The sequence below is a fragment of the Rhineura floridana genome, chromosome 3 (assembly GCF_030035675.1).
Source record: "Rhineura floridana isolate rRhiFlo1 chromosome 3, rRhiFlo1.hap2, whole genome shotgun sequence".
Lineage (NCBI taxonomy): Eukaryota > Metazoa > Chordata > Lepidosauria > Squamata > Rhineuridae > Rhineura > Rhineura floridana.
The window spans coordinates 231,845,249-231,869,366 of record NC_084482.1 but is presented as its reverse complement, the minus strand read 5'-3'; the positions used below and the strand labels follow the sequence as shown (position 1 = coordinate 231,869,366).

General features: G+C 43.8%; 2 protein-coding genes and 2 pseudogenes across 2 annotated transcripts in view; 3 read left to right on the top strand and 1 right to left on the bottom strand.

Annotated features, from left to right (window-relative positions):
• The window catches only part of LOC133381960 (zinc finger protein 91-like), a 38,520-nt pseudogene extending 32,324 nt beyond the window's left edge, over positions 1 to 6,196 (top strand).
• Positions 1 to 24,118, top strand: part of LOC133381949 (H-2 class II histocompatibility antigen, E-D alpha chain-like) — a 411,219-nt gene that overhangs the window by 28,678 nt on the left and 358,423 nt on the right. The window lies entirely within an intron of this gene.
• LOC133379119 (H-2 class II histocompatibility antigen, E-D alpha chain-like) lies at positions 13,748 to 15,641 on the top strand (annotated as a pseudogene).
• LOC133381930 (zinc finger protein 135-like) overlaps positions 19,573 to 24,118 on the bottom strand; it is a 56,253-nt gene continuing 51,707 nt past the window's right edge. Inside the window, exon 10 of the mRNA XM_061621530.1 lies at positions 19,573 to 23,230. Within this exon, the coding sequence (XP_061477514.1) occupies positions 22,139 to 23,230 (1,092 nt within the window). The 3' untranslated portion in view covers positions 19,573 to 22,138. The remainder of the gene's footprint in view (positions 23,231 to 24,118) is intronic.

The window sequence follows — 24,118 nt, the reverse complement described above, 5'->3', positions numbered from 1 at the left end:
TGGTGCTGCCTAGCAGAGGGATCTAGTGAGATCTGTGCTAGAGCGGAGAGAGAAACCATAAAAAAGGACAGTCCGGACTGGTGGAGTCCCTGGTGGTGCCTAGTGAAAGGTAGTAGCCACAAGCAGGTAGGAACCTGACAGGGAGAGGCAGGGAAGGGCGTCACAGTAACATTTTGCGAGGGAGGGAGGGGATGCGAGTTGCCCTCTGGGCAGCGGAAAGGGCCATGTTCCTGTCAGACAGGATACATCCTATGTTTGTAAATTCCAGCTGTGCATAAGTACAGGGCTGTCCACCTTAAATGGAGGAACAAGAGAGCAGAGTTTTGTTAGAATTATCTCTAACTGAGTCTCTTTTCAAAACCAGTTATGAAGCACCTACTGCTAAACTAACTCCGTACAAGGCTTTGAGCTTTGACAGTTAACCTCTGATATCAACAGAGCTCCCAGAAATATGTTTTCATAAGTATGAATCATAATATATACACAGGATTTCTCCACAGCATTTTATCTCCTTTCTTTTTCATTCCATCAGGATACATCTGGGGGGTCAAGGCTGAGGGAGAACCATCTGAAGTATCACTGGAAAAAGCTGAGGAGCAGGTGCAGGAGCAGAAACTGAGGAATCAAGATGGAGCAAACAGACAAGAGGAGAGACAGACTCACACAGGGGACAAACCTTATAAATGCTTCAAGTGTGGCAAGAGCTTCAGTCGGAGTAGCCACCTTACTTCGCATCAAAGAAGTCACACAGGGGACAAACCTTATAAATGCTTGGAGTGTGGAAAGAGCTTCAGTCGGAGTGACAGCCTTACTTCGCATCAAAGAAGTCACACAGGGGACAAACCTTATAAATGCTTAGAGTGTGGAAAGAGCTTCAGTCGGAGTGACAGCCTTACTTCACATCAAAGAACTCACACAGGAGAGAAACCTTATAAATGCTTTGAGTGTGGAAAGAGCTTCAGTGACAGTAGCACCCTTACTTCACATCAAAGAACTCACACAGGAGAGAAACCTTATAAATGCTTGGAGTGTGGAAAGAGCTTCAGTCGGAGTAGAACCCTTACTAGGCATCAAAGATGTCACACAGGAGACAAACCTTATAAGTGCTTCGAGTGTGGAAAGAGCTTCAGTGACAGTAGAACCCTTACTCTGCATCAAAGAACTCACACAGGAGACAAACCTTATAAATGCTTCGAGTGTGGAAAGAGCTACAGTGACAGTAGCACCCTTACTTCACATCAAAGAACTCACACAGGAGAGAAACCTTATAAATGCTTGGAGTGTGGAAAGAGCTTCAGTCAGAGTAGCAACCTTAGTATACATGAAAGAACTCATACAGGGGACAAACCTTATAAATGCTTGGAGTGTGGAAAGAGCTTCAGTCGGAGTGGCCACCTTACTTCGCATCAAAGAATTCACACAGGAGACAAACCTTATCAATGCTTGGAGTGTGGAAAGAGCTTCAGTGACAATAGCAACCTTACATCGCATCAAAGAATTCACACAGGGGAAAAACCTTATAAGTGTTTGGAGTGTGGAAAGGACTTCAGTCGGAGTGACCACCTTACAATGCATCAAAGAACTCACACAGGAGACAAACCTCTTAAATGCTTGGAGTGTGGAAAGAGCTTCAGTTGGAGTAGCCACCTTACTTCGCATCAAAGAATTCACACAGGGGAAAAACCTTTTAAATGCTTGGAGTGTGGAAAGGGCTTCAGTGACCGTAGCACCCTTACTTCTCATCAAAGAACTCATACAGGGGACAAACCTTATAAATGCTTGGAGTGTGGAAAGAGCTTTAGTCAGAGTAGCCACCTTACCTTGCATCGAAGAAGTCACACAGGGGACAAACCTTATCAATGCTTTCAGTGTGGAAAGAGCTTCAGTCGGGGTAGCCACCTTAATTTGCATCACAGAACTCATACAGGGGAGAAACCTTATAAATGCTTTGAGTGTGGAAAAAGCTTCAGTGACAGTAGCGGCCTTTCTTCGCATCAAAGAACTCACACAGGGGACAAACCTTATAAATGCTTGGAGTGTGGAAAGAGCTTCAGTCAGAGTGGCACCTTTACTTCGCATCAAAGAACTCACTCAGGGGACAAACCTTATAAATGCTTGGAGTGTGGAAAGAGCTTCAGTCAGAGTAGCACCCTTACTTCGCATCACAGAACGCATACAGGGAACAAATCTTATACATGCTTGTAGTGTTGAAAGACCTTTTGTCAGAATAGCTACCTTCAGTCACATCAAAAGATCCGTTTAAGGGAAGAGATGTATAAATGCTTTGAATGTGGAAAGAACTTTAAGCAGAGTTCTGCTCTTTCTCTGCATCGAAAGATCCATACGGGGAAGCCGGGCTTCAAACATTATTTTTATGGGGAGTTTCAGACCCCCGACAATGTCCTTCTCTTAGCTTAACCACAAACTGTTCCACTTCCCTTCACCCCATGCCGTGGAGTTGGAATCGTGGAGTGGGAGTCGGAAGCAATTTTGGGTGAAGTTGGTAGAAATGTACCGAGTCCAACTCCGGCTTCAAAATAAAATTAATATTTTAATAGAATAGTTACAGGAAGCATGAAAATCATGATAATCTTGGCAGAAAGTGGGATTCTGGGTGTGGTTATTTTTCCCGTCCCCTCCAAGGGTGAAATAATGTTTGCATTTACTTACACCAACCTCTGTGCCTTTCTTTCCTTTGGTCTTGTTTCCCAAAACACAGAACTCACCCAATCTTGACAGGACATAAAAAACCCCATTTTATTGGGCCGCAGGGGCTAAGTCCGAGGTTGGATTTGCACTGAACCATTTCCATTCCATAGGCATAAAAATGGGGGCAGTATTGGTGAGGTTCTCTTCATTCAAAGGGATTGGTACAAGGGCAACACCTCCCTCCCCATGGACAGAGAGTAGGGAGCATATCCAACAGTTACTCACACTAGAGTGAAAGAGACCAACATGTATATAAAGAAACACCCCCCCTTTCCCCATTTTCCAGTATTATTTTGGCAACTCTTCAAGATTCCATTGTCACTTATCTTCCTCAATCCAGGAGGAGTTTTAGGTATCACCACCCACAATGATTCTGTGGAGGAGTCCGCCTCTTTTGGGGTTTCAAGCTTGCTGGATTCAATGCCTTCTTTCACATATAGAGAGACACCGCCACCAATACGTCCTTCCCTGTCCTTCCGATAGAGTTTATATCCAGGGATAACCGTATCCCACTGGTTTTCTCCATTCCACCAGGTCTCTGTTATGCTCACTATATCAATGCTCTTCTCTAAGACCAAGCACTCCATGAAGGAAGTGGTCCCGAATTACCAGACTTGGTAAAGGAGAGCAAAGCAGAAGGAGGGGTAAATCAGTTGGAATGGTCAGAGGAGGTGGAGGAAGAAGTCAAGTGTTGAAGGAAAAACTTTCCAGACCAAGATTGTGCTCCAAAAGACAGAGGTTTATTGATCAATAACATAAAATACCAGTATGCATAATGGCAGAGGAAGCTCTCTCGAACTTCACTCTGCCAATCAACAGGAAAACGTTGCTTTTTATAGTGATTGCTGCATCATACATACATTGTACCTTATGACCCCTTGGGGCCAATCCCTACCCAAGTATCCTCCCCTGAGGGCAGGTACCTGGTCCCAGTGTCTCAAACTGTTTATGTCCGTTTAGAGAAAGAGGAAGGGCCCTTTGCCCATGTTCTGACATCTCACAAGGTACAAAACAAGACACCCAATCACATCTGAAGAAGAGTTATAGTTCTAACTTTTACTCAATACAATTTCAGCATATGTGGTGTTCTCCTAAGAAACATTCTTACAACAGTTCCTCTTTTTCTTTAACACTGAGTTGCCTTGATTGTGGCTCCGGAAACATGCTAACCACAAACCACAATCTCTTCTGACAAAATGTTAGGAGAACATCGAAACAACAACAAAAACTTCCCTATTATATTGAACACTGCAAACAATATATTTATGATATTGAACACTGCAAACAATATATTTTAGCCATATTAAACTAAACAGAGTAAATATTTTGACCTGAGGGAATAAAATCGAAATTCCTTCCACACAAGGAAGAAATTTTGGGAGTTTTAAAGAATGGGGGTCTCTTTAGCAACAGACCTGGCAGAACCAGAGTAGCCAAACATACAATTGACACTGGAAATCATGCCCCAATCAGATCTGTTCCTTACCCTGTGAATGGGAAAGTATTGAATGAGATCAGAAAGGAATGTCTAGCAGTCGTGTGGGGCCTGAGCAAGCTGCATCCATACATGTGGGGATGAAGATGCACGGTCATGACTGATCATCGTGCGTTGCTGTGGCTGGATACCATGCGAAACAATAATACCATGCTGCAGAGGTGGTCCTGGGCATTGCGGGAATACCAGGTGGACTTTGTTTTCATAAAAGGAAAGGACCATGTGTTGGCGGATGGACTTTCGAGGCAGGTGGCCGGGACTGCAGTCATGTGACCCAGACATGGGACTGAAAGGACACTTTACCCCTGAGTGACTCACCTACATAATTATCGTGTCATATTAGTCCTGAATCAGGAGTAATACTGTTTTAAGGGGAGGAATGTGATGTTCCTGTATTTGAATGTAATGTAAATATGGTAAGTGCAGGTTTATTATAGGAAATATGGTAAGTGGAGTGAGTGAGAAGGGGGAGTACATGGGCTGTGTGTTTGAATGGCTGAAGGCAGGGCCCATGAGAGGGGGGTGCAGGGGTACATCTTACCTGGAGGGGAGCTCCCTTTTCCTCCCTTTGTTATGTCATTTCCTGCTGGCTCCCATTCTGCAAGCTTGCTACAAATGGTGCTTTTTTCCCTTTCCCCCCTAACTTGTGCAAAAAAGCATAACATTGTTCAAACAAATATTTGTATTTCTGTTGGATTCTGAAAATACAAATAATCAAACTTGAGGATTTTTTTCATTTTTTATGAAACTTACTCTGGAAGAAACTGAGCATGCTTGGTGGCCAAGGTAACAAGAGGAAGAGATACTTTGACCTTAAGAGGGCATGGTCATTAGGAAGCTAGATTAACCCTTCCCCTTTAGTATGAAAGGAAAAATGCAGTTTGAGGGCTCATATAAGCTAAGCAGTGTGGACCTTTAAACCCTATCACGATGAGAAAATCATCTCTCCAAAATGTATTCTCACAAATCAGGAGCCCAGAAAAGAAAAGACAAGAAAGAACGAGAGGAAAATGAAAAAAGGGGTCAACAAAAGCTCTTTCAATTTGGATTAAGTGCGGCTTCAAACATTTTTATATTGAACTCACCTACAGAATTGGAGCAAGAAGAAACTGTTGGAAACCTCATCCCCAAACAAGGAGCAGTTGATTTGGGTAATCATGCACAGTCTTTTGATGAAGGGGCAGATGCAGAAAATGAAAATGGAAAACAGAAAGAAACAGACATACAGATGCATGTGGAAGTGAATTTGGAAGATGAGAGGCGTAATCATAATGTAGGCCTTGACATTGGATGTATCACAACCGAGTTTCCATCTCAAAAGGAAATAGAAAAGTATGTTACGAATGGTCACATCCCTCTGCCTAAAACATTCCCAAAAGACACCTGCAATCAAGTGTTCCCAGAAAGCATACTGAAATTTCAAAGCACTAATGGAGAGCTACATGTAAGAGACTGGCTTGTCTGGAGTCAACAGAAACAAGCTTTATATTGCTTTCCATGTCAATTATTTTGGCACAAGACAGTCAAGACTAGCACTTCTGCGTCTAAGTCTGCACTGGTATCTGCTGAAGGCTGGGATTTTAATGGGAAGTGACAGAAACTTTCCTACAGGATCCCAAAACATGAAAAAGGCAATAGTCACAGAGAATGTTACCTAGCTTGGCGAGAACTAGAAAGGCGCCTGCTGTCTGAGAAAGGAGTTGACATCTGTGATGTCCCTGCTTATATTGTAAATATGGTAAGGGCTGGTTATATAGAAGACATATGGTAAGTGGAGTGAAAGAGGAGGGGGGAGTACATGAGCAGCAGAATGCTGGATGATTGGCTGAGCGTTTGAATGGCTGGGAGTATAAATGGAAGAATGACAGTTGAATCAGGGTGGTTGTTGTGGTGGATGTTGGAGGTTGAGAGAGGTGTTTAGAGGTTGTTGTTGTTGTTGAGAGTGAGTCGGAGTTCTGAGGCAATTAATGAGAAGTAAAGTACATGTCAGAATATAGATGAAACCATACACTTGTAAACAAAGTCTTAAATAATCTTGTTATTTCTAGTACTAAATAAATATTTCTTGGTTAAACAAAAGCCTGATTCCTTCAGCTGGGAAACACAAACCAGGGGGGATAGCAAGTAACCAAGGCTGAACAGTTGTATCAAATGGTGGCAGCGGCAGAGCAGAGGAAATTGTATCCAGTACCACAGAGGAAACCCAGGGCTGTAAGCTTCAGAGTCAAGGGGCTGCAGGGGGGTTATAAATTACCTATACCCAGTGACACAAGGTATCGGAATAGCCAGGCAGAGACTAGGCACTGTCGATTGGCTAAAGGGTTACAGAGTGTTGGGTAGTGTGGCCTAGCAGGGGGATCTGTTGAGATCTGTGCTAGTGCTGTAAAGGGTAAGAAGGAAACCTGACGTTCCTGTCTGCTGATAGCCAGAAGTGAGAGCTTCACGGGTGGTGCTGGGGAAGGATGTCACAACCTCATCTTAGAAGCATCAATCAAAACTGAAGCTGTGAAATGGTACAACCTTTTAAAGCGCATCATCAATGTTGTACTCTTCTTGGGAGAACGTGGTCTAGCATTTACTGGTTCATCCCATCGAATTGGTGATTCAAACAATGGAAACTTTTTAGGACTCACTGAACGGCTCTCCAGGTGGAACCCCATCCTTCAGGAACATGTGCTAAGTGTAGAGGAGTCACAGAAAAGGAGTGAGCGGCTTCAAGTTCATTATCTGTCCCCTGACTCACCAAATGAATTTATTGCAGAATGTTCGAATCTTGTGAAACAACACATTTCGCTCGAGAGGCAATCTGCAAAGTACTTTGCAATAATAATAGATTCCATACCAGATTCTTCCCATATTGAACAAACAACATTTCTCTTGAGATACGTACTTTTGAAAGAAACACAGTATGAGATTCAAGAAAGATTTCTCAAATTTGCAGATTGTAGCAACAAAAGAGGGGAAGAAATTGCTCAGTTGATAAGTGATACGTTGAAAGAACATGCTATTCCTCTCAGTGATTGTAGAGCTCAAGGCTACGATAATGTGGCAAATATGGACGGAAAATACAACGGCAGACAAGAAAAAATACAAGAACAATGCTCAACAGCAATTTTTTCACCTTGCGGTTGTCACACACTCAGCTTATGTGGAAATGATGCTGCTGAATGCATACCTGAAGCAATAACCTTTTTCAGAACAATTCAAACTGTGTACCACTTGTTCAGTACCAGTGCTAAGCGGTGGGAATTACTACAAAACCGTATTGGTTGTTCTCTTCATGGTATGTCTGAAACAAGATGGTCATAAGGACATAAGAACATAAGAAGAGCCTGCTGGATCAGGCCAGTGGCCCATCTAGTCCAGCATCCTGTTCTCACAGTGGCCAACCAGGTGCCTGGGGGAAGCCCGCAAGCAGGACTCGAGTGCAAGAACACTCTCCCCTCCTGAGGCTTCCGGCAACTGGTTTTCAGAAGCATGCTGCCTCTGACTAGGCCTCCATGAATTTGTCTAATCTTCTTTTAAAGCCATCCAAGCTGGTGGCCATTACTGCATCTTGTTGGAGCAAATTCCATAGTTTAACTATGTGCTGAGTAAAGAAGTACTTCCTTTTGTCTGTCCTGAATCTTCCAACATTCAGCTTCTTTGAATGTCCACGAGTTCTAGTATTATGAGAGAGGGAGAAGAACTTTTCTCTATCCACTTTCTCAATGCCATGCATAATTTTATACACTTCTATCATGTCTCCTCTGACCCGCCTTTTCTCTAAACTAAAAAGCCCCAAATGCTGCAACCTTTCCTCGTAAGGGAGTCGCTCCATCCCCTTGATCATTCTGGTTGCCCTCTTCTGAACCTTTTCCAACTCTAGAATATCCTTTTTGAGATGAGGCGACCAGAACTGTACACAGTATTCCAAATGCGGCCGCACCATAGATTTATACAACGGCATTATGATATCGGCTGTTTTATTTTCAATACCTTTCCTAATTATCACTAGCATGGAATTTGCCTTTTTCACAGCTGCTGCACACTGGGTCGACATTTTCATTGTGCTGTCCACTACAACCCCGAGATCTCTCTCCTGGTCGGTCACCGCCAGTTCAGACCCCATGAGCGTATATGTGAAATTCAGATTTTTTGCTCCAATATGCATAATTTTACACTTGTTTATATTGAATTGCATTTGCCATTTTTCTTCCCATTCACTCAGTTTGGAGAGGTCTTTTTGGAGCTCTTCGTAATCTCTTTTTGTTTTAACAAACCTGAACAATTTGGTGTCATCAGCAAACTTGGCCACTTCACTGCTCACTCCTAATTCTAGGTCATTAATGAACAAGTTGAAAAGTACAGGTCCCAATACCGATCCTTGAGGGACTCCACTTTCTACAGCCCTCCATTGGGAGAACTGTCCATTTATTCCTTCTCTCTGCTTTCTGCTTCTTAACCGATTTCTTATCCACAAGAGGACCTCTCCTCTTATTCCATGACTGCTAAGCTTCCTCAGAAGCCTTTGGTGAGGTACCTTGTCAAACGCTTTTTGAAAGTCTAAGTACACTATGTCCACTGGATCACCTCTATCTATATGCTTGTTGACACTCTCAAAGAATTCTAATAGGTTACTGAGACAGGACTTTCCCTTGCAGAAGCCATGCTGGCTCTGCTTCAGCAAGGCTTGTTCTTCTATGTGCTTAGTTAATCTAGCTTTAATAATACTTTCTACCAGTTTTCCAGGGACAGAAGTTAAGCTAACTGGCCTGTAATTTCCGGGATCCCCTCTGGATCCCTTTTTCAGATCGTGTTGAATGTGTAAAACCTTTTGCAGCTCACTTGCCTGGCATTAAATTAGCACTGGAAGACCTCCTAGAACTAAATTTGACGGCCAAAACAAGAAACGAAGTCCATGGAGTTTTATTATATGTGACATCTTTTGCCTGTGTGTTAATGTCAGCCATGTGGTATAAAATATTAGCTGGCATAGATATTTACAACAAGGTCATCCAAGCTAGAGATGCCACACTGGATGTTGAAGTAGCAAACATAGAAACTCTCCTCACAGACCTGACAAAACTTCGAAAGAACTGGAAATGCATGTGGAATGAAGCCAAATTGGTTGCGTCAAACCTAAATATAGAAATAAAACTCTCCCGTAGATGTGATGGAGTTAGGAGCAAGAGGGCAAGGCCGCATGATGGCAGCACACCTGATGCTAACTTGAAAGAAATGAATGACACAGATGATACTCAAGAAGAGGCCTACTTCAGAAAGTGAGTGTTTTACATTTTGGTAGACAATGTTATAGTAGGATTAACTGTCCACTTCAATGCTGTTAAGCAGTTGGCAGAAAAAATTGATTTCTTGTGGAAATATCTCACCATGTCTGAAAGTGATGTGGAGAGAAAAGCTTTATCTTTATCAGAGCAATATCCTGCTGACCTTAATGGTGATGATTTTGGAAAAGAAATGCAACATTTACCCTCAGTACATAAAGCAAATTTTGTAAATGCACAGTTAAAGCCATCAGATCTGTTGAACTTGTTAACAGAGTACAGACTTGGTGACCTGTTTCCAAATGTTTGTGTTAGCTTAAGAATACTATTAACAATTGCAGCAACAGTAGTTTCTGGAGAGAGGTCATTTAGCAAACTTAAGCTAATTAAGAATTATTTAAGGTCTACAATGTCTCAGGAACATCTTGTGGATTTGGCCAGGCTAAGTATTGAATCAAACATTGCCAGAACAATTTATTTTCATGCTGTGATTCGAAATTTTTCACAAAAAAAGGCCAGGAAAGCTCTTTTTTTTAAAGTAAATAGTAAGTTTATCTACCTTGTTTCAATGTGAATTCTTTCTCCTTATCTGTATTGTAGCATAAACAAAGATGTTCAAATCAAATGTGCTTTCTTATCTCTGATCCTCTTTTATTTTATTTATATTTATTTATATTTATCGTGGAGGGAGTATAAGAGCATAAGGCCTTAAATGCAGAAAATTAACAGAGTGCTCCACTCCAGCCCTCTCTCGTCTTCCATACCCTTTTTGACCTTACAGGCTACAGCTCATGGCATAAAATCGTGGTGGATAAAAACAGAATGACTAATGGAGAAGGGAAGGGGCCCAAAATAAACTTTGTACCCTCTGATAAAATTCCTCTGAGAGGCCCTGGCTGAAGGTATAAATGAGAGGTTGACAGTTGAGTCTGGGTGGTGGGTGTTAGAGGTGGTGGGTGTTGAAGGTCGATGTGGAGAGAAGGTGGCTGTTGAGAGATTGGATTAAGAGTTCTGAGGCAAATATTAGGAATTAAGTACATAAGAGAATCATATATGAAACCATACGCTTGTCAACAAAATCTATATGTAATCTTGTTATTCCTAGTGTTATCAATAAATATTTTCTTGGTTTACTTAAAGCCTGATTCCTTAGCTGGAGTGCACAGACCAGGGGGGAAGGCAGAGTAACCAAGGCTGGAGAAGAAATTATATCTAATGGTGGCAGCGGTAAAAGAAGAGATATTGTATCAGCATTCAGTACCACAGAGCAACCCAGAGCTGAGAGCTTCATAAGCAAGAGGCTTCAGGAGGGTTGGGAATTACCTATACACACAGACACAAGGTATCAAAATAGCCAGGAAGAAACAAAGGCACAGTCTAGAGGCTATATTGGATACACAGAGTGTTGGGTAGTGTGGCCTAGCAGGGGGATCTTTTGAGATCTGTGCTAGAGTGGAGGGAGGTAAAAATAAACATGACGTTCCTGACTGGGGGTGGCCAGAGGTAGGCTACACATCTTAAGGTGGGCCTGACAGAGGTGAGACATCACTAGTGGTCACAGAGGAGGGAAGGACATCACAGTCCTGGCTTTCAGTCTCCTACCTAGCAACCTAAATTTTGCTTCCAGGACCTCATGGCTGCATTTCCCCATGTCATTGGTGCCAACATGCACCACGACCACTTACTCCTCCCTAGCACTGTCTACCAAACTATCTAGATGATGGGCAATATCTGCAACCTTCGCACCAGGCAGGCAAATCACTTTGCGGTCTGCACACCCATCACACACCCCACGAGAGGATAGCTGCTCATCCCCCAAGGAATGGGTCCCTTCTAAGGGATCGTTTCCCTCTTCCTCAGCTGGATGCTCTCCTTCCCTGAGACCATCGTTCTCCATGATAGCAGAAGAGCTATCATCCTTGGAGTGGGACACAGCTATAATGTCCCTGAAGGCCTCCTCCACACACCTCTCTGCCTCTCTCAGCTTGGCCTCCTTGGCCTCAAGGAAATGAAGTCATTCCCGGAGAGCCAGGAGCTCATTGCACTGAGAGCACACCCACGACTTCTGTCCAACAGGCAGATAGTCGTACATGCTGCAGGCGGTGCAAAACACTGGAAAGCCGCCACACCCCTGCTGGCTTCTTACCTGCATAGTTTTGTTTAAGGTTTATTACGTCAATGGGTTGGAGACTGCGGTTTAGTTGAGGTCAGGGGACAGATGGGCAGAGTGGGGTGCCCTGGCCTCCTTGCCCTGCTGCCGAACTCGCTCTGCTGCTTAACTCGCCTTGACGCTTTGTCAGCTGGGGCTCCCTCTAGCTCGTGGAGCAGGCTCCCTCGCTAGGGTGCTCTGACTTTATATGTGTGGCTGGTTCCTCCCAGCTACTGCTGCCAGCCAATGATGTGTTAATTGAGGCTGATGGCTCAACTGTCAGCTGGGTCTTAACTCCTTGGTATTATCTCAATCAATCTTTATTAATACGGTCAAGAGACCAGCAATAAACAATATCCAGTGATACATATTCATACATTTAATTAATATAAACCTGGGATTTGTTAAAGTTAAAATATTTTAAAAACATCAGTTTATAAAATTATAAAATTATAAAACACAATGTGAGACCAGTGCTGCACGCTGCTTTATAGCTGCAGCGCAATACCTTGCGACCAAAAATGTAACAGGAGAGTCCACATCTGCTAAGAGGTATTTTGTATATAGTACTGAATCTCGGCCTGGAAATGTTTGGAGAAGGGGGGTAATATATCGCCCTCTTAGCTCATTATAAAACTCACCGTTTAATAAAACATGATCAATGTTTTCTAAAGAACCACGGCCACACGGGCAAACTCGTTCTGACAGTGGTATTGCATGAAGTCTGCCATATAATCTAGCAGAAGGTAAAACATTGTGTTTGGCCTTTGTGAAAGCTTTTCTTATTCTGTGATCTTCCAGACTCTTCAGGTGATTCGCAAGCAGATAAGGAGAACTATATGATTCCCCATTTATATTTGTATATTGAAGGGTACTCTGTTTTTGTATTTCCACATCCAAAATTCTTTGAACAATTATTAGATTAGCTTGTTGGAAACCTATAGACAAAATGAAGGGCTGAGATAGACCTAAAGATGTAAGTTTTAGTGCTAAGGAATTCCTCCAATCCGACTGGAAGGAGTCCGTGAGTACTAAAGGAGACAGTCCCACTGGAAGGAACACTAATTTTAACCAAAATTTTAATTTGAGAACCCAGATGCGTGATTCAAGGGTTGGGAGTCCAACTTCCAGACGTAAAACGTTGTTTGGAACACAGGAAGGGACTCCCAAAATGGACCTAAGAAACTTCGTTTGAATTGATTCAAATAAGGAAAAATTAGTATATACACTTGCCTGAGCACCATACAGTAATTGTGAAACAATTTTGGAGGTAAATACCTTTAATGGTATTATCTCAGTCTTCCTTCCTTAGAGGGAGGGCTGTTTAAAGACTTTGACTAGTGGTACTATGAAAGGTTAACTAGCTTTTACTCTATTTTTATTTTATTTGCTGACAACAACCACTTTTATCAGTGCAAGTTCCCCTGTAGTTTTACGTGGTGCCTTGCACTCTGGCCTGAACAAACTAGACTAGCTTTTGGCTGCTTTTAATCTAAGCAAGGGGCTGAGATTCCAGGCGAGTCTTTTTTAGTTTTTGCTTTCCCACCTAGAACAGCCTGACTTTTTTTTAACCTAGGGAAACAGAGCTTGTGGTTGTGTTTAAGGAAGGCTAAAGCTGCCCTTTTGAGCAAAGACTGAGCTGACTCTCTCCCTGTATGTATTGGTGGAGTTTCCTTTTTCCCCTTCTCTCCGACTGGAATTTAGCCTTGTTTACAGTGTACCCTGAAGCTTTCCTGCTAGGGTGGTGTTGAAAACTAGCTTTCTATAGGGTTCCTTCTCCTAGGATCTGTCTCCTAAGATATAGGTTCTTTCAGGATTTGGCTCCTAGCTCAGGGTGACCTTAGGCTGCCCTTATTACTTATTACTCTCATAGATCATAGAATCATAGAATAGTAGAGTTGGAAGGGGCCTATAAGGCCATCAAGTCCACCCCCCTGCTCAATGCAGGTAATAACACAGAATGCAAAACAGGAGCACCAGGATCTAGGGAAGGCGTTGGCATAGGCTGGGCTACTTGGGGAAGCTAATCCACATCCCATTTCATGCACTGGGGGGAGGTGAAACTTCTCATATTGGGAGGGAATGGCATAAACTGGGAGTTGATGAGCATGGCTCCCCAGGAGATGCATGGAGGACCAGGAATGCCAGGCCTTGGAGGAGATGCTGCTTCTGGCCACAGGCTGCCAGGGTCACACAGGGACTGCTCAGTGAGGAATGACGGTCCAGAAACATGTCATGCGAAATAATGGGCTCAAGTTATGTTGCAGAAAAGCAAAGAAGTGCCTGAGTGAGATTTCTGTGTGTTTGAATCCTTGCTAAACACCACACCTTCCCTAGAATTAGTCACACTCAGACTGTAAACTTCAAAATAACAAATAACTACTTTATTCTGGAAGTACCAACCTGAGAGGAAAGAGTTCTACATCTAGTTAACCAGCTAAGTTGGAGGCACAAACACAAAGCCTAGTCTTTGCCCTCCTGTTGTGTGAGGAGAGAGACAAAGAGAAGATTCAGATCTATCTCTCTCTCTCTCTCTCTCTCTCCTTCCCAAGAGAACAAAGAAGTGAGAAACTGCAGTCAGCATCCTAAGAATATCAGTTTACACAGGAAGGAAGAGTCAGCAGGAGATCAAAGGATAGATACAGCCTAGGAATCAGGAGATCTCCTCTCTATCTACCGTTTTTAACCCTATGCAGACCAACCCAACAGTTCAAGCTGATCCATGTGTTCCAACAAGTTACAGGAAGGCAGATTTTGGCTGAACATCAGAAAAAACTTCTTAATTGTTAGAGCAGTATGGCAGTGGAACCAATGAACCAAGGAAGTGGTATGCCCTCCAACACTGGAGGCCTTCAAGAGGCAGCTGGACAGGCATCTGTCTGGGATGCAGTAATTTGGATTCCTGCATTGAACAGGGGTTTGGACTTGGTGGCCTTGTAGGCCCCTTCCAACTCTTCTATTCTATGATTCCAGACTCTATGATGTCCACCATCTATCTTCATCCACAGTCGCTCCTTCATCAACAGTGGTGTACCCTAGAAATCCTGTGGAACTGGGGGACCCCAACATCCTCATCTGCTTCGTGGACCGCTTCTCTCCCCTGGTGCTGAACATCACCTGGCTGAAGAACAACGAGGCGGTCTCGCAGGGCATGGAGGAGACAGACTTCTACCCCAGCATGGACAACACCTTCCGCAAGTTCTCCTACCTCACCTTTGTCCTGGAGCAGGGGACTTCTACGTCTGCCAAGTGGAACACTGGGGCCTCCCTGAGGGCAGGATGGAGAAAATCTGGCGTAAGCAAGAATTGACCTTCTCCCTGCTTTCAAAATCAGAAATCTAGATTCTGAACTCATAAGAAATACATTCTTAAGATCTGAGCAACTTAAACATGCGTCCTCTTTTGCACAATTTATTCTGTTTTTACTAGCTGTAGCAGAGAGGGAGGAGCTCACCTGTCTTCTGGGGTTTCATGAGATATTGCTACTCATTTGAATTTTCAAGCATAGGGTCTAGTAACTTGCATTGTTTTTTTATAAAGCAAAGATTGGAGTCTCAGAAGGGTGATGAATTCTGTGCCCCCAAATCCCGTTGTGTGTTTTTGATCACACAGTTCTCTCCTGGATAAGATAAGAAACATGTAGGCTGAGGGCACCTTGTGGGGCAACTGAGAGAACATGGCAAGAGAGCCCTTGCTGGGCAGAAGGTGGTGACGTGGATGCAGCTCAGCCTGGGATTCAGGGGGCAGGTGGAGGGAGGATGGCTCTCTCCTCAGCAAGGGATGGAGGACACACAGACAGGATCTCATGCACAGTCCATTCCTCCTCTCCGCAAATTCCAAGGAGATGACTCTCATTCCTGAGACAGCCGAGAACGTGCTCTTTGGCCTGGGCTTGTCCATTGGCATTCTGGGCATCCTTCCTGGCCCCATCATCTCCATCAAGGCCACGAGGATGAATGGCACGATCACAGGGGCCTCATGTGAGTCAGAAAGAGATCCCACCCGACAGACGTTGCCATAGTGTGGAGATTGCAGCCGGCAATGGAGAGGGTTTGGGGTTCGGGGAGTTGGCAAAGGGGGCTGCCAGGCTCTGTGTCAATGGAAGCATCCAGTAGAGGATGAATGACTCTCTGCAGCCACAGGGGCTCCCTCACCCCAGAGAAGACCCTCCTGCAGGCCTGCAACCTTCAGCATTTGGGGACCCAGATCTCCAAGGAGCCACGCTTGCTTTTCATGTAGAATGCTTCCTTACCAGTGAATGGGGAGGGTGGGTCACCCTCCAAAGGGCTTTGCCACCATGTGGGCGTCATCCTGCCCAGAGGGTGCTCAGATCTCAGCACTGGCCTTTCAATCTCCTAGGTCACATGTTGAAGGTCACTGAGGGGGCACCTCTCTTGTTTCCAAAGGGAAACAGCCAACAGAGCTCTGTGCCCAATGCCAGCTGGGCATCACAACAGGGACCACACCCGGCACAGCCAGACTTCAGCAGGCTACACTCTTACACATATAGAGTTTGTCCTCTTGAGTCTTCCTCTCACTCGCTTCCCCTTTTCCGTATTCAGAGTTGAGTCTGAAGGACTCCTCTCCTGTTGAAGCTGGTCAGGGTTGGATTAAGTGTCAGTTTGCACTGAAGGTGCCCACAAATGAGACCAAATCATGTGGGGTGTGGCATGTATGGGCCCTGTGCCCCTAACCTTCACTCCCAAACCTAAATCCTGCAACAATAACAAAGAAACAAAAACAAGGAAACCCACATTGTGCTTCAAAGACTTTGCTCTTTTTTGCAAAACTTTTTCTGCTTCAAAGAATTTTGCTTTTTCAGACATGGCATGTGACTGCAAAGGGAGATTTCATACCGAGATAGTCAGTGGTGGAGGGATGTCTATCCACTGGAAACAGAGGGTGGGGAATGTTAGCCATAAAAACAGTAGGAGACAAAGGATCTCTCTCTGCAGAGATAAGGTCTAGAAACTTGCTTTAATTTGAGAGAGAGAGAGAGAGAGAGAGATTTGATTCTGTGGGTGCCTGTGATGTTCCTGCTTATATTGTAAATATGGTAAGTGCTGGTTATATAGAAGACATATGGTAAGTGGAGTGAAAGAGGAGGGGGAGTACATGAGCAGCAGAATGCCGGATGATTGGCTGAGCATTTGAATGGCTGGGAGTATAAATGGAAGATTGACAGTTGAATCAGAGTGGTGGATGTTGGAGGTTGAGAGAGGTGTTTGGAGGTTGTTGTTGTTGAGAGTGAGTCGGAGTTCTGAGGCAATTAATGAGAAGTAAAGTACATGTCAGAATATAGATGAAACCATACGCTTGTAAACAAAGTCTTAAGTAATCTTGTTATTTCTAATACTAAATAAATATTTCTTGGTTAAACAAAGCCTGATTCCTTCAGCTGGGAAACACAAACCAGGGGGGATAGCAAGTAACCAAGGCTGAACAGTTGTATCGAATGGTGGCAGCGGCGGATCGGAGGAAAGTGTATCCAGTACCACAGAGGAAACCCAGGGCTGTAAGCTTCAGAGTCAAGGGGCTGCAGGGGTTTTTAGAAATTACCTATACCCAGTGACACAAGGTATCGGAATAGCCAGGCAGAGACTAGGCACAGTCGATTGGCTAAAGGGTTACAGAGTGTCGGGTAGTGTGGCCTAGCAGGGGGATCTGTTGAGAGCTGTGCTAGTGCTGTAAAGGGTAAGAAGGAAACCTGACGTCCCTGTCTGCTGATAGCCACAAGTGAGAGCTTCACAGGTGGTGCTGGGGAAGGACGTCACAACGCCATATTCAGGGGTGCTGTTAAGGTGCCCCGATTAAGGTTTCCTGCTCCGGGGCCTGAGCGTTGCATCTTTCCTTCTGGGCACCAGACTGCCTCTTTGTCGCTCCCAACTTAAAATTGTTTTGGGAAGCTTTGCTTACTGGCAATGGGGGTGCTCCGAAGTGCAGTGCCAGTGGGACACCCCCTCCTAGCCCCCCTCCCTCCCTCCCTCCCTCCCTCCCTCTTGATTTGCCAAGAGGCCCTTCTTTAGTCTTAATATGTACATAAGCAGCAGGTCTTGTTAATAGATTGCAGGTGGGGCAGAGGGTCCAATCCACCACATATGGTGACCTGGCCCAGAAATTCCAATTGGCTTCCCCAGAATGAGCCCTGATGGCTCCTGAGTCCATGTGTTTGAATGTCAGCCTCAGTTTGCATCTGTACCAGCAATTGCAAATGTGATGCAAATCTGTGTCATGGGCTGTTAGTGTGAGTCTTTAAAGTACGTAGCAACAAAGTTAATGAAAAGAAAGGGAAGGAGTGTGTGTGTGTGTGTGTCGGGGCCTCCATTTCCCGTTTAGCCAATCTTCCATTAAAATATTCCAGTTATCTTTAGACATTACAGAGCCCTCGGTTATTCAGTGATGCAGTTCAGGCTGTGGGGACAATCCTTGGAGGGGGTGTCAAATTAATGACAGAAGGGCGAGTGGGCCAGCAAGAGAGGATGCCATTAGCCTCTTCTGTCTCCAAACAGCTCCTTAACGCAGGTTTAGGTGATGCAACAGTGCCACCTGCTGATGACTGAAATTACTCCTCAGCCCAGTTATCAACTTTATTCGTCTCCCTCTGTGTTGTAGTGGTTAAGATGCTGGACTACAACCTGGGAGACCAGGGTTCGAATCCCCACACAGCCATGAAGCTCACTGGGTGACCTTGGGTCATTCACTGCCTCTTGGCCTAAGAGGAAGGCCATGGTAAACCCCTCTGAATACTGCTTACCACAAAACCCCCATTCATCAGGTTGCCATGAGTCGGGATAGACTTGAAGGCCGTCCATGTCCATTTTGAATGTTATTAAGCTAAAGATGTTTAGGCTGCTTCTGTAGCCAGGACAGCTGCACCACCCATGTGGTGACGGCACTGCCCGTCAGTGTGGCAAGTCCCACCAGGGCCCTGGACGACTACACCCCTGCACATAGGGGTGGCTGTCAGATTACAGCTACCATCATACCTAGCCATGCCAGTTGGGGCTGATGGGATTTGGAGTCCATCCACATCTAGAGAACCACAGCTTAGCCACCCTGGCATAAAACAATCTATAGCTATCAGGGGTTTTGTATTCTCATTTCCGTTAGAGAGGATTCTCACATACCATCTCACCACTTGATACCTCTCACCCATCTTTCCTGCTCTGTCCATTATGTTGCAGTAACAGGTTCTCCCAGACCATGCTATGGGTCCCTGGATTATCAAGATTCTGTTGCTGACTCCTTTTCCCTGACCATTTAGAATCCTTTGAGAACATTCTGTGATGTCACAACTGCTCAACCAATGGGGCAGGTGCCCTGTAGGCAAGAGGCAGACAACAGTTGACTGTTAGCGGACTTTGTTGTCACCAAGACACTCTTTCAAAGATGACATTTCTCTAACTTTATTCCAATGCAGGGGTCACCAAGTTTTTAGACCAGTGGGCACATTTGGATGTTTGAGCAAGTGCCGTGGGCATTCTTTCCCTGCCTCCCCTCTCATTTCTTCTCTCCCCCTCCCCGGAATGACACACACACACACACACACACGTGACAGAAAGAGAAAAAGTGCATGCACACAGACACTCATGTGTCGCTTTTCCAAGGGTCAAATAATCAACCTGAGCCTTGAAAAGCACATAGAGGTAAAAGAGGAAGTAGGAAACTTCCTCCATCAGTTCCCTCTCCTGGCTATGCTTAATAGATTCCTACCAACTTCTCCATCCCATGGAGCTTTGGAGGGCCCCGCGCTTGGCGATATAGAGAAGCTGGGCTGCGGTGGGGTTTTTCTCTATCTTCATAATTTTGATGTAGTTCTTAAACGTTTTTACTTCGAATTCTATTGTTTTCTTACTGAATTCTCACTTTAACCACATGAAACTATGTATAAAGGTAAATACATTTAGGCTGTGTGTATGATATTGTAATTTAAATTTAATTTTGCTAGTTGTTTATGTCACTACTATTGCCATTACATTCAGTGATATACAGGAATTACGATTTACGAGTAACATTAGTACAAAAACATTACTAAGGATTCTGTCTGGTCTGGTATGGGAGGAGGTCCATGGGGGTGACACCATGAGTTACCGCACCAGGTGACACCACTCCTACTGACGCCACTGCGATCCAGGACTGGGGGTGGGAGGAGGCAGAGCAGCGCTTGCTTTCTTGCCTCTTTTTTTTCTAAAGTATTAAATTCCGGCTTTTACATTTGCCTACAATGAGTGCTCACCAACAAAGCAAAGCTGAAATGTAAAGGGAACAAAAGTACAAAACATTCTAGAAGAAGGTTGATTGCTGTGACACAACTTGGGTTACAAAAGCATCACATTATAGAAACGTTGAGGGGGATGGGAGAAAGTTAAGGAAAAAAGTAAAAAAAAGTTCCTTCTTCTCAACTTGGGGGTTTGCCGTTTTTCCATTTCTGAAATGGGGAGTCCACATTTGTGACTCCTCCACAGAACATCCACAGGAGAATCGCTCAGGGATTTCTTGATATTGTTGGCCTGTCATTTCCTGTATTAAATCTAAAGTTCTTTTCTAAAAGGGTTTTACTTTGGCACAACTCCAGAAAACACATACTACGAAGTCTGCGTTAATTCTTCTACATCTCCAACAGGACAAATTTTGATAAAGTGTTTTGCTTAACCTGTGTGGTATTAAGTACCATTCATCAATTGTTCTAAAGATGTTTTCTTTCAGATTGGGACTTGATAATGTGATTGGGATGTTCTTAAATAACCAAGTCCGCTCCTCTCCTAACACGGATAAATGACATTTCTTTAGATCTGCACTCCATTTCCTTTTGTACGTGTCGTTGGGTGTAATTGTTGTATTTTCACTAAGGAGAGAATCTGATATATTTTAGCAATAGCTGTCCTTTTCTCTGGCTAAAGTAAGAAAATTTCAAAAATGGTAGATGAACGTGGAACTCTGTATTTTGTCTTGATCTGCTCTGCTATGTGTTTTACTTGTAAAAACTGAAAAAATTGAGGTCTCTCGTTATTCAAAATTGCAACCATGTTTTCATAGGAAGTGATAGATCCTTGTTTAAACCAGTTGCTTCAGTAAAGCATTTTTCCCCCATAGGTGATGAGCGATTCTTTCTTGTACTTGATTATTTACAAATTTATTTCTCAAAATTGAGATCAAAGGGGAGAAACCAGGAGGTAACTTTTGTACACCGTTGAGCCATACTTTAAATATTGTGTTTGTAGATGTGAGGAAATGTTACTTGCTGATCATTGTTTTTGGCTTAAACCATAATATTGCCTATAGTTTTTTACCATATAGTTCTTGCTCAGCTTTTAATAATGTATCCACTAATAGATTATGAGAACTCTGAGAGAAAACAGTCCAAAAGGGCTCTGGGATTTTTCCTAGCCACCAAATTAGCTGCCACCAAATTCCTATTGCCACCCTTTTTTCTAGAGGGAAGGCTGTCCTCATTGACGTATTATGGCGCTGCAGGCGACGCTTGAGAAAATCAGCAGTTTTGAACAGGGTGGCTCTACTCATATGGAAATTCCTAATCCAATGTTCATCCTCCCACACAGCCATCACAAAGTTTTCCCACCATCCAGAGTCTGCTGGGTACACCCCCCAACATCTTTCCACACAGTCAAGCTGAAGTGATTTCAGGGCAACAAGCACTGAGGGGACAGTATTCCTTGGGCACTTTTGTATTTGCCTCATGGTGGCATGTCTCCTCAAGAAATGTTTCCTCACATAAATGAGAATCTGATGTCTCCCTTTCTCCCCTGCCACTGCCTCCTCCGGTAGAGTAATATCTTTTGGCCTGTTCTTTTAAACACAATAATCATAGCCTGAAGATAAAGTTGAATCATTTGAATGAGAACCATACACTCAATTTCTAAGCACAACCACAATGCACTACCAGTATATCGGAATACACTGAGGCAATTTTAAAAAATGAAGGAAATACACTGTGCATGTGGTGCTATCTGAGGAGAGGAATGGGAACGAGGCTCTGTTCATTCCACAAATGCTGCTGTATCAGCTGAAAAAGTACTGTTCCTCATCGCAAGAGGTACTGCAGTGTAAAAGGGATTTTAGAATTCGGGACAGAAGCACTACCTTTTTAATCCGTTAAAACAGCACGATTAGCCCCCTGTGTGAAAGCAGCCTCTGTCTCTGCAAAGGAAAAACTGACAGGCCACCAAGACAGCAGGTGAAGGGAAGTGCAACAGTCTGTGTTTAAGCTAAGAGAAGAAGATTGTCGGGGGTCTGAGACTCCCCATAAAAATCCTGTTGGTAGCCTGGCTTCCCCATATGGATACTCTCATGCACATAAAGAGTTGAACTCTGCTTAAAGCTTATTCCACGTTCAAAGCATTTATACATCTCTTCCCTTGTACGGATACCTTCATGTGCCTGAAGGTAGCCATTCTGACTAAAGGTCTTGCAACACTACAAGCATGTATAAGGTTTGTTCCCCGTATGCGTTCTGTGATGCAAAGTAACGTGGCCACTCTGACTGAAGCTCTTTCCACACTACAAACATTTATAAGGTTTGTCCCCTGTGTGACTTCTTTGATGCGAAGAAAGGTTGCTACTCTGACTAAAGTTCTTTCCACACTCAAAGCATTTATAAGGTTTGTCCCCTGTATGACTTTGGTGATGCGAAGCAAGGTTGCTACTCTGACTGAAGGTCTTTCCACACTCAAAACATTTATAAGGTTTGTCCCCTGTATGGGTTCTTTGATGTTGTGTAAAGGCGCTACTCCACTTGAAGCTCTTTCCACACTCCAAGCATGTATAAGGTTTGTCCCCTGTATGAGTTCTTTGATGTGAAGTAAGGTGACTACTCCAAGTAAAGCTCTTTCCACACTCAAAGCATTTATGAGGTTTGTCACCTGTATGAGTTCCTCCATGTGTACTAAGGGTGTCACTCCGACTAAACCTCTTTCCACACTCCAAGCATTGATAAGGTTTGTCACCTGTATGTGTTCTTTCATGTATACTAAGAGTGTCACTCCGACTAAAGCTCTTTCCACACTCCAAGCATTGATAAGGTTTGTCCCCTGTGTGAGTTATTTGATGCGAAGTAAGGTGGCCACTCCGACTGAAGCTCTTTCCACACTCCAAGCATTTATAAGGTTTGTCCCCTGTATGAGTTCTTTCATGTATACTAAGGTTGCTACTCTGACTGAAGCTCTTTCCACAGTCAAAGCATTTATAAGGTTTGTCCCCTATGTGAGTTATTTGATGCGAAGTAAGGTGGCTACTCTGACTGAAGCTCTTTCCACAGTCAAAGCATTTATAAGGTTTGTCCCCTGTGTGAGTTCTTTGATGCACCATAAGAGCACTACTCTGACTAAAACTCTTTCCACATTCAAAGCATGTAAAAGGTTTGACCCCTGTGTGACATCTTTGATGGTTAGTAAGGGTGCTACTCCAACTGAAGCTCTTTCCACACTCTAAGCATTGATAAGGTCTGTCCCCTGTGTGAGTTCTTTGATGCGAAGTAAGGGTGCTACTCTGACTGAAGCTCTTTCCACACTCCAAGCATTTATAAGGTTTGTCTCCTGTGTGAGTTCTTTGATGCGAAGTAAGGTGGCTACTCCACCTGAAGCTCTTTCCACACTCCAAGCATTGATAAGGTTTGTCCCCTGTGTGAGTCTGTCTCTCCTCTTGTCTCTTTGCTCCATCTTGACTCCTCAGTTTCTGCTCCTGCACCTGCTCCTCAGCTTTTTCCAATGATACTTCAGATGGTTCTCCCTCAGCCTTGACCCCCCAGATGTATCCTGATGGAATGAAAAAGAAAGGAGATAAAATGCTGTGGAGAAATCCTATGTATATATTATGATTCATACTTATGAAAACATATTTCTAGGAGCTCTGTTGATATCAGAGTTTAACTGTCAGAGCTCAAGGCCTTGTACGGAGTTATTTTAGCAGTAGGTGCTTGGTCACAGGTTGTGAAAAGAGACACAGAGAGAGAGAGATGTAACAAAAATCTGCTCTCTTGTTCCTCCAGTTAAGGTGAACAGCCCAGTATGTATGCACAGCTGGAATCTACAAACATAGGATGGATCCTGTCTGAGAGGAACATGACCCTTTCAGCTGCCCATAGGGCAGCTTGCATCCCCTCCCTCCCAAAATGTTAGCCCCCTGTTATATGCAACAAGATGAAGAACCAGAAATTTTTAGAATGTGAGGTTAAAGCTGCTCTTAAAATACTTGGAAGAAACAAATCACCAGGAATAGACGGCATACCAATAGAGTTGCTACAAGCTACTGAGACTGAATCTGTCCAAATTTTGACAAAAATCTGTCAAGAAATATGGAAAAGAAAACAATGTCCCACAGACCAGAAGAGTTCAATATACATCTCAACTCCAAAGAAAGGGGATCCCAGGAAATGGAGTAATTTTCAAACTATTGCCTTAATATCCCATGCAAGTAAAGTAATGTTCAAGGTTCTACAACAAAGGCTCTTACCATATATGGAGTGAGAAGGGCCAGATGTCC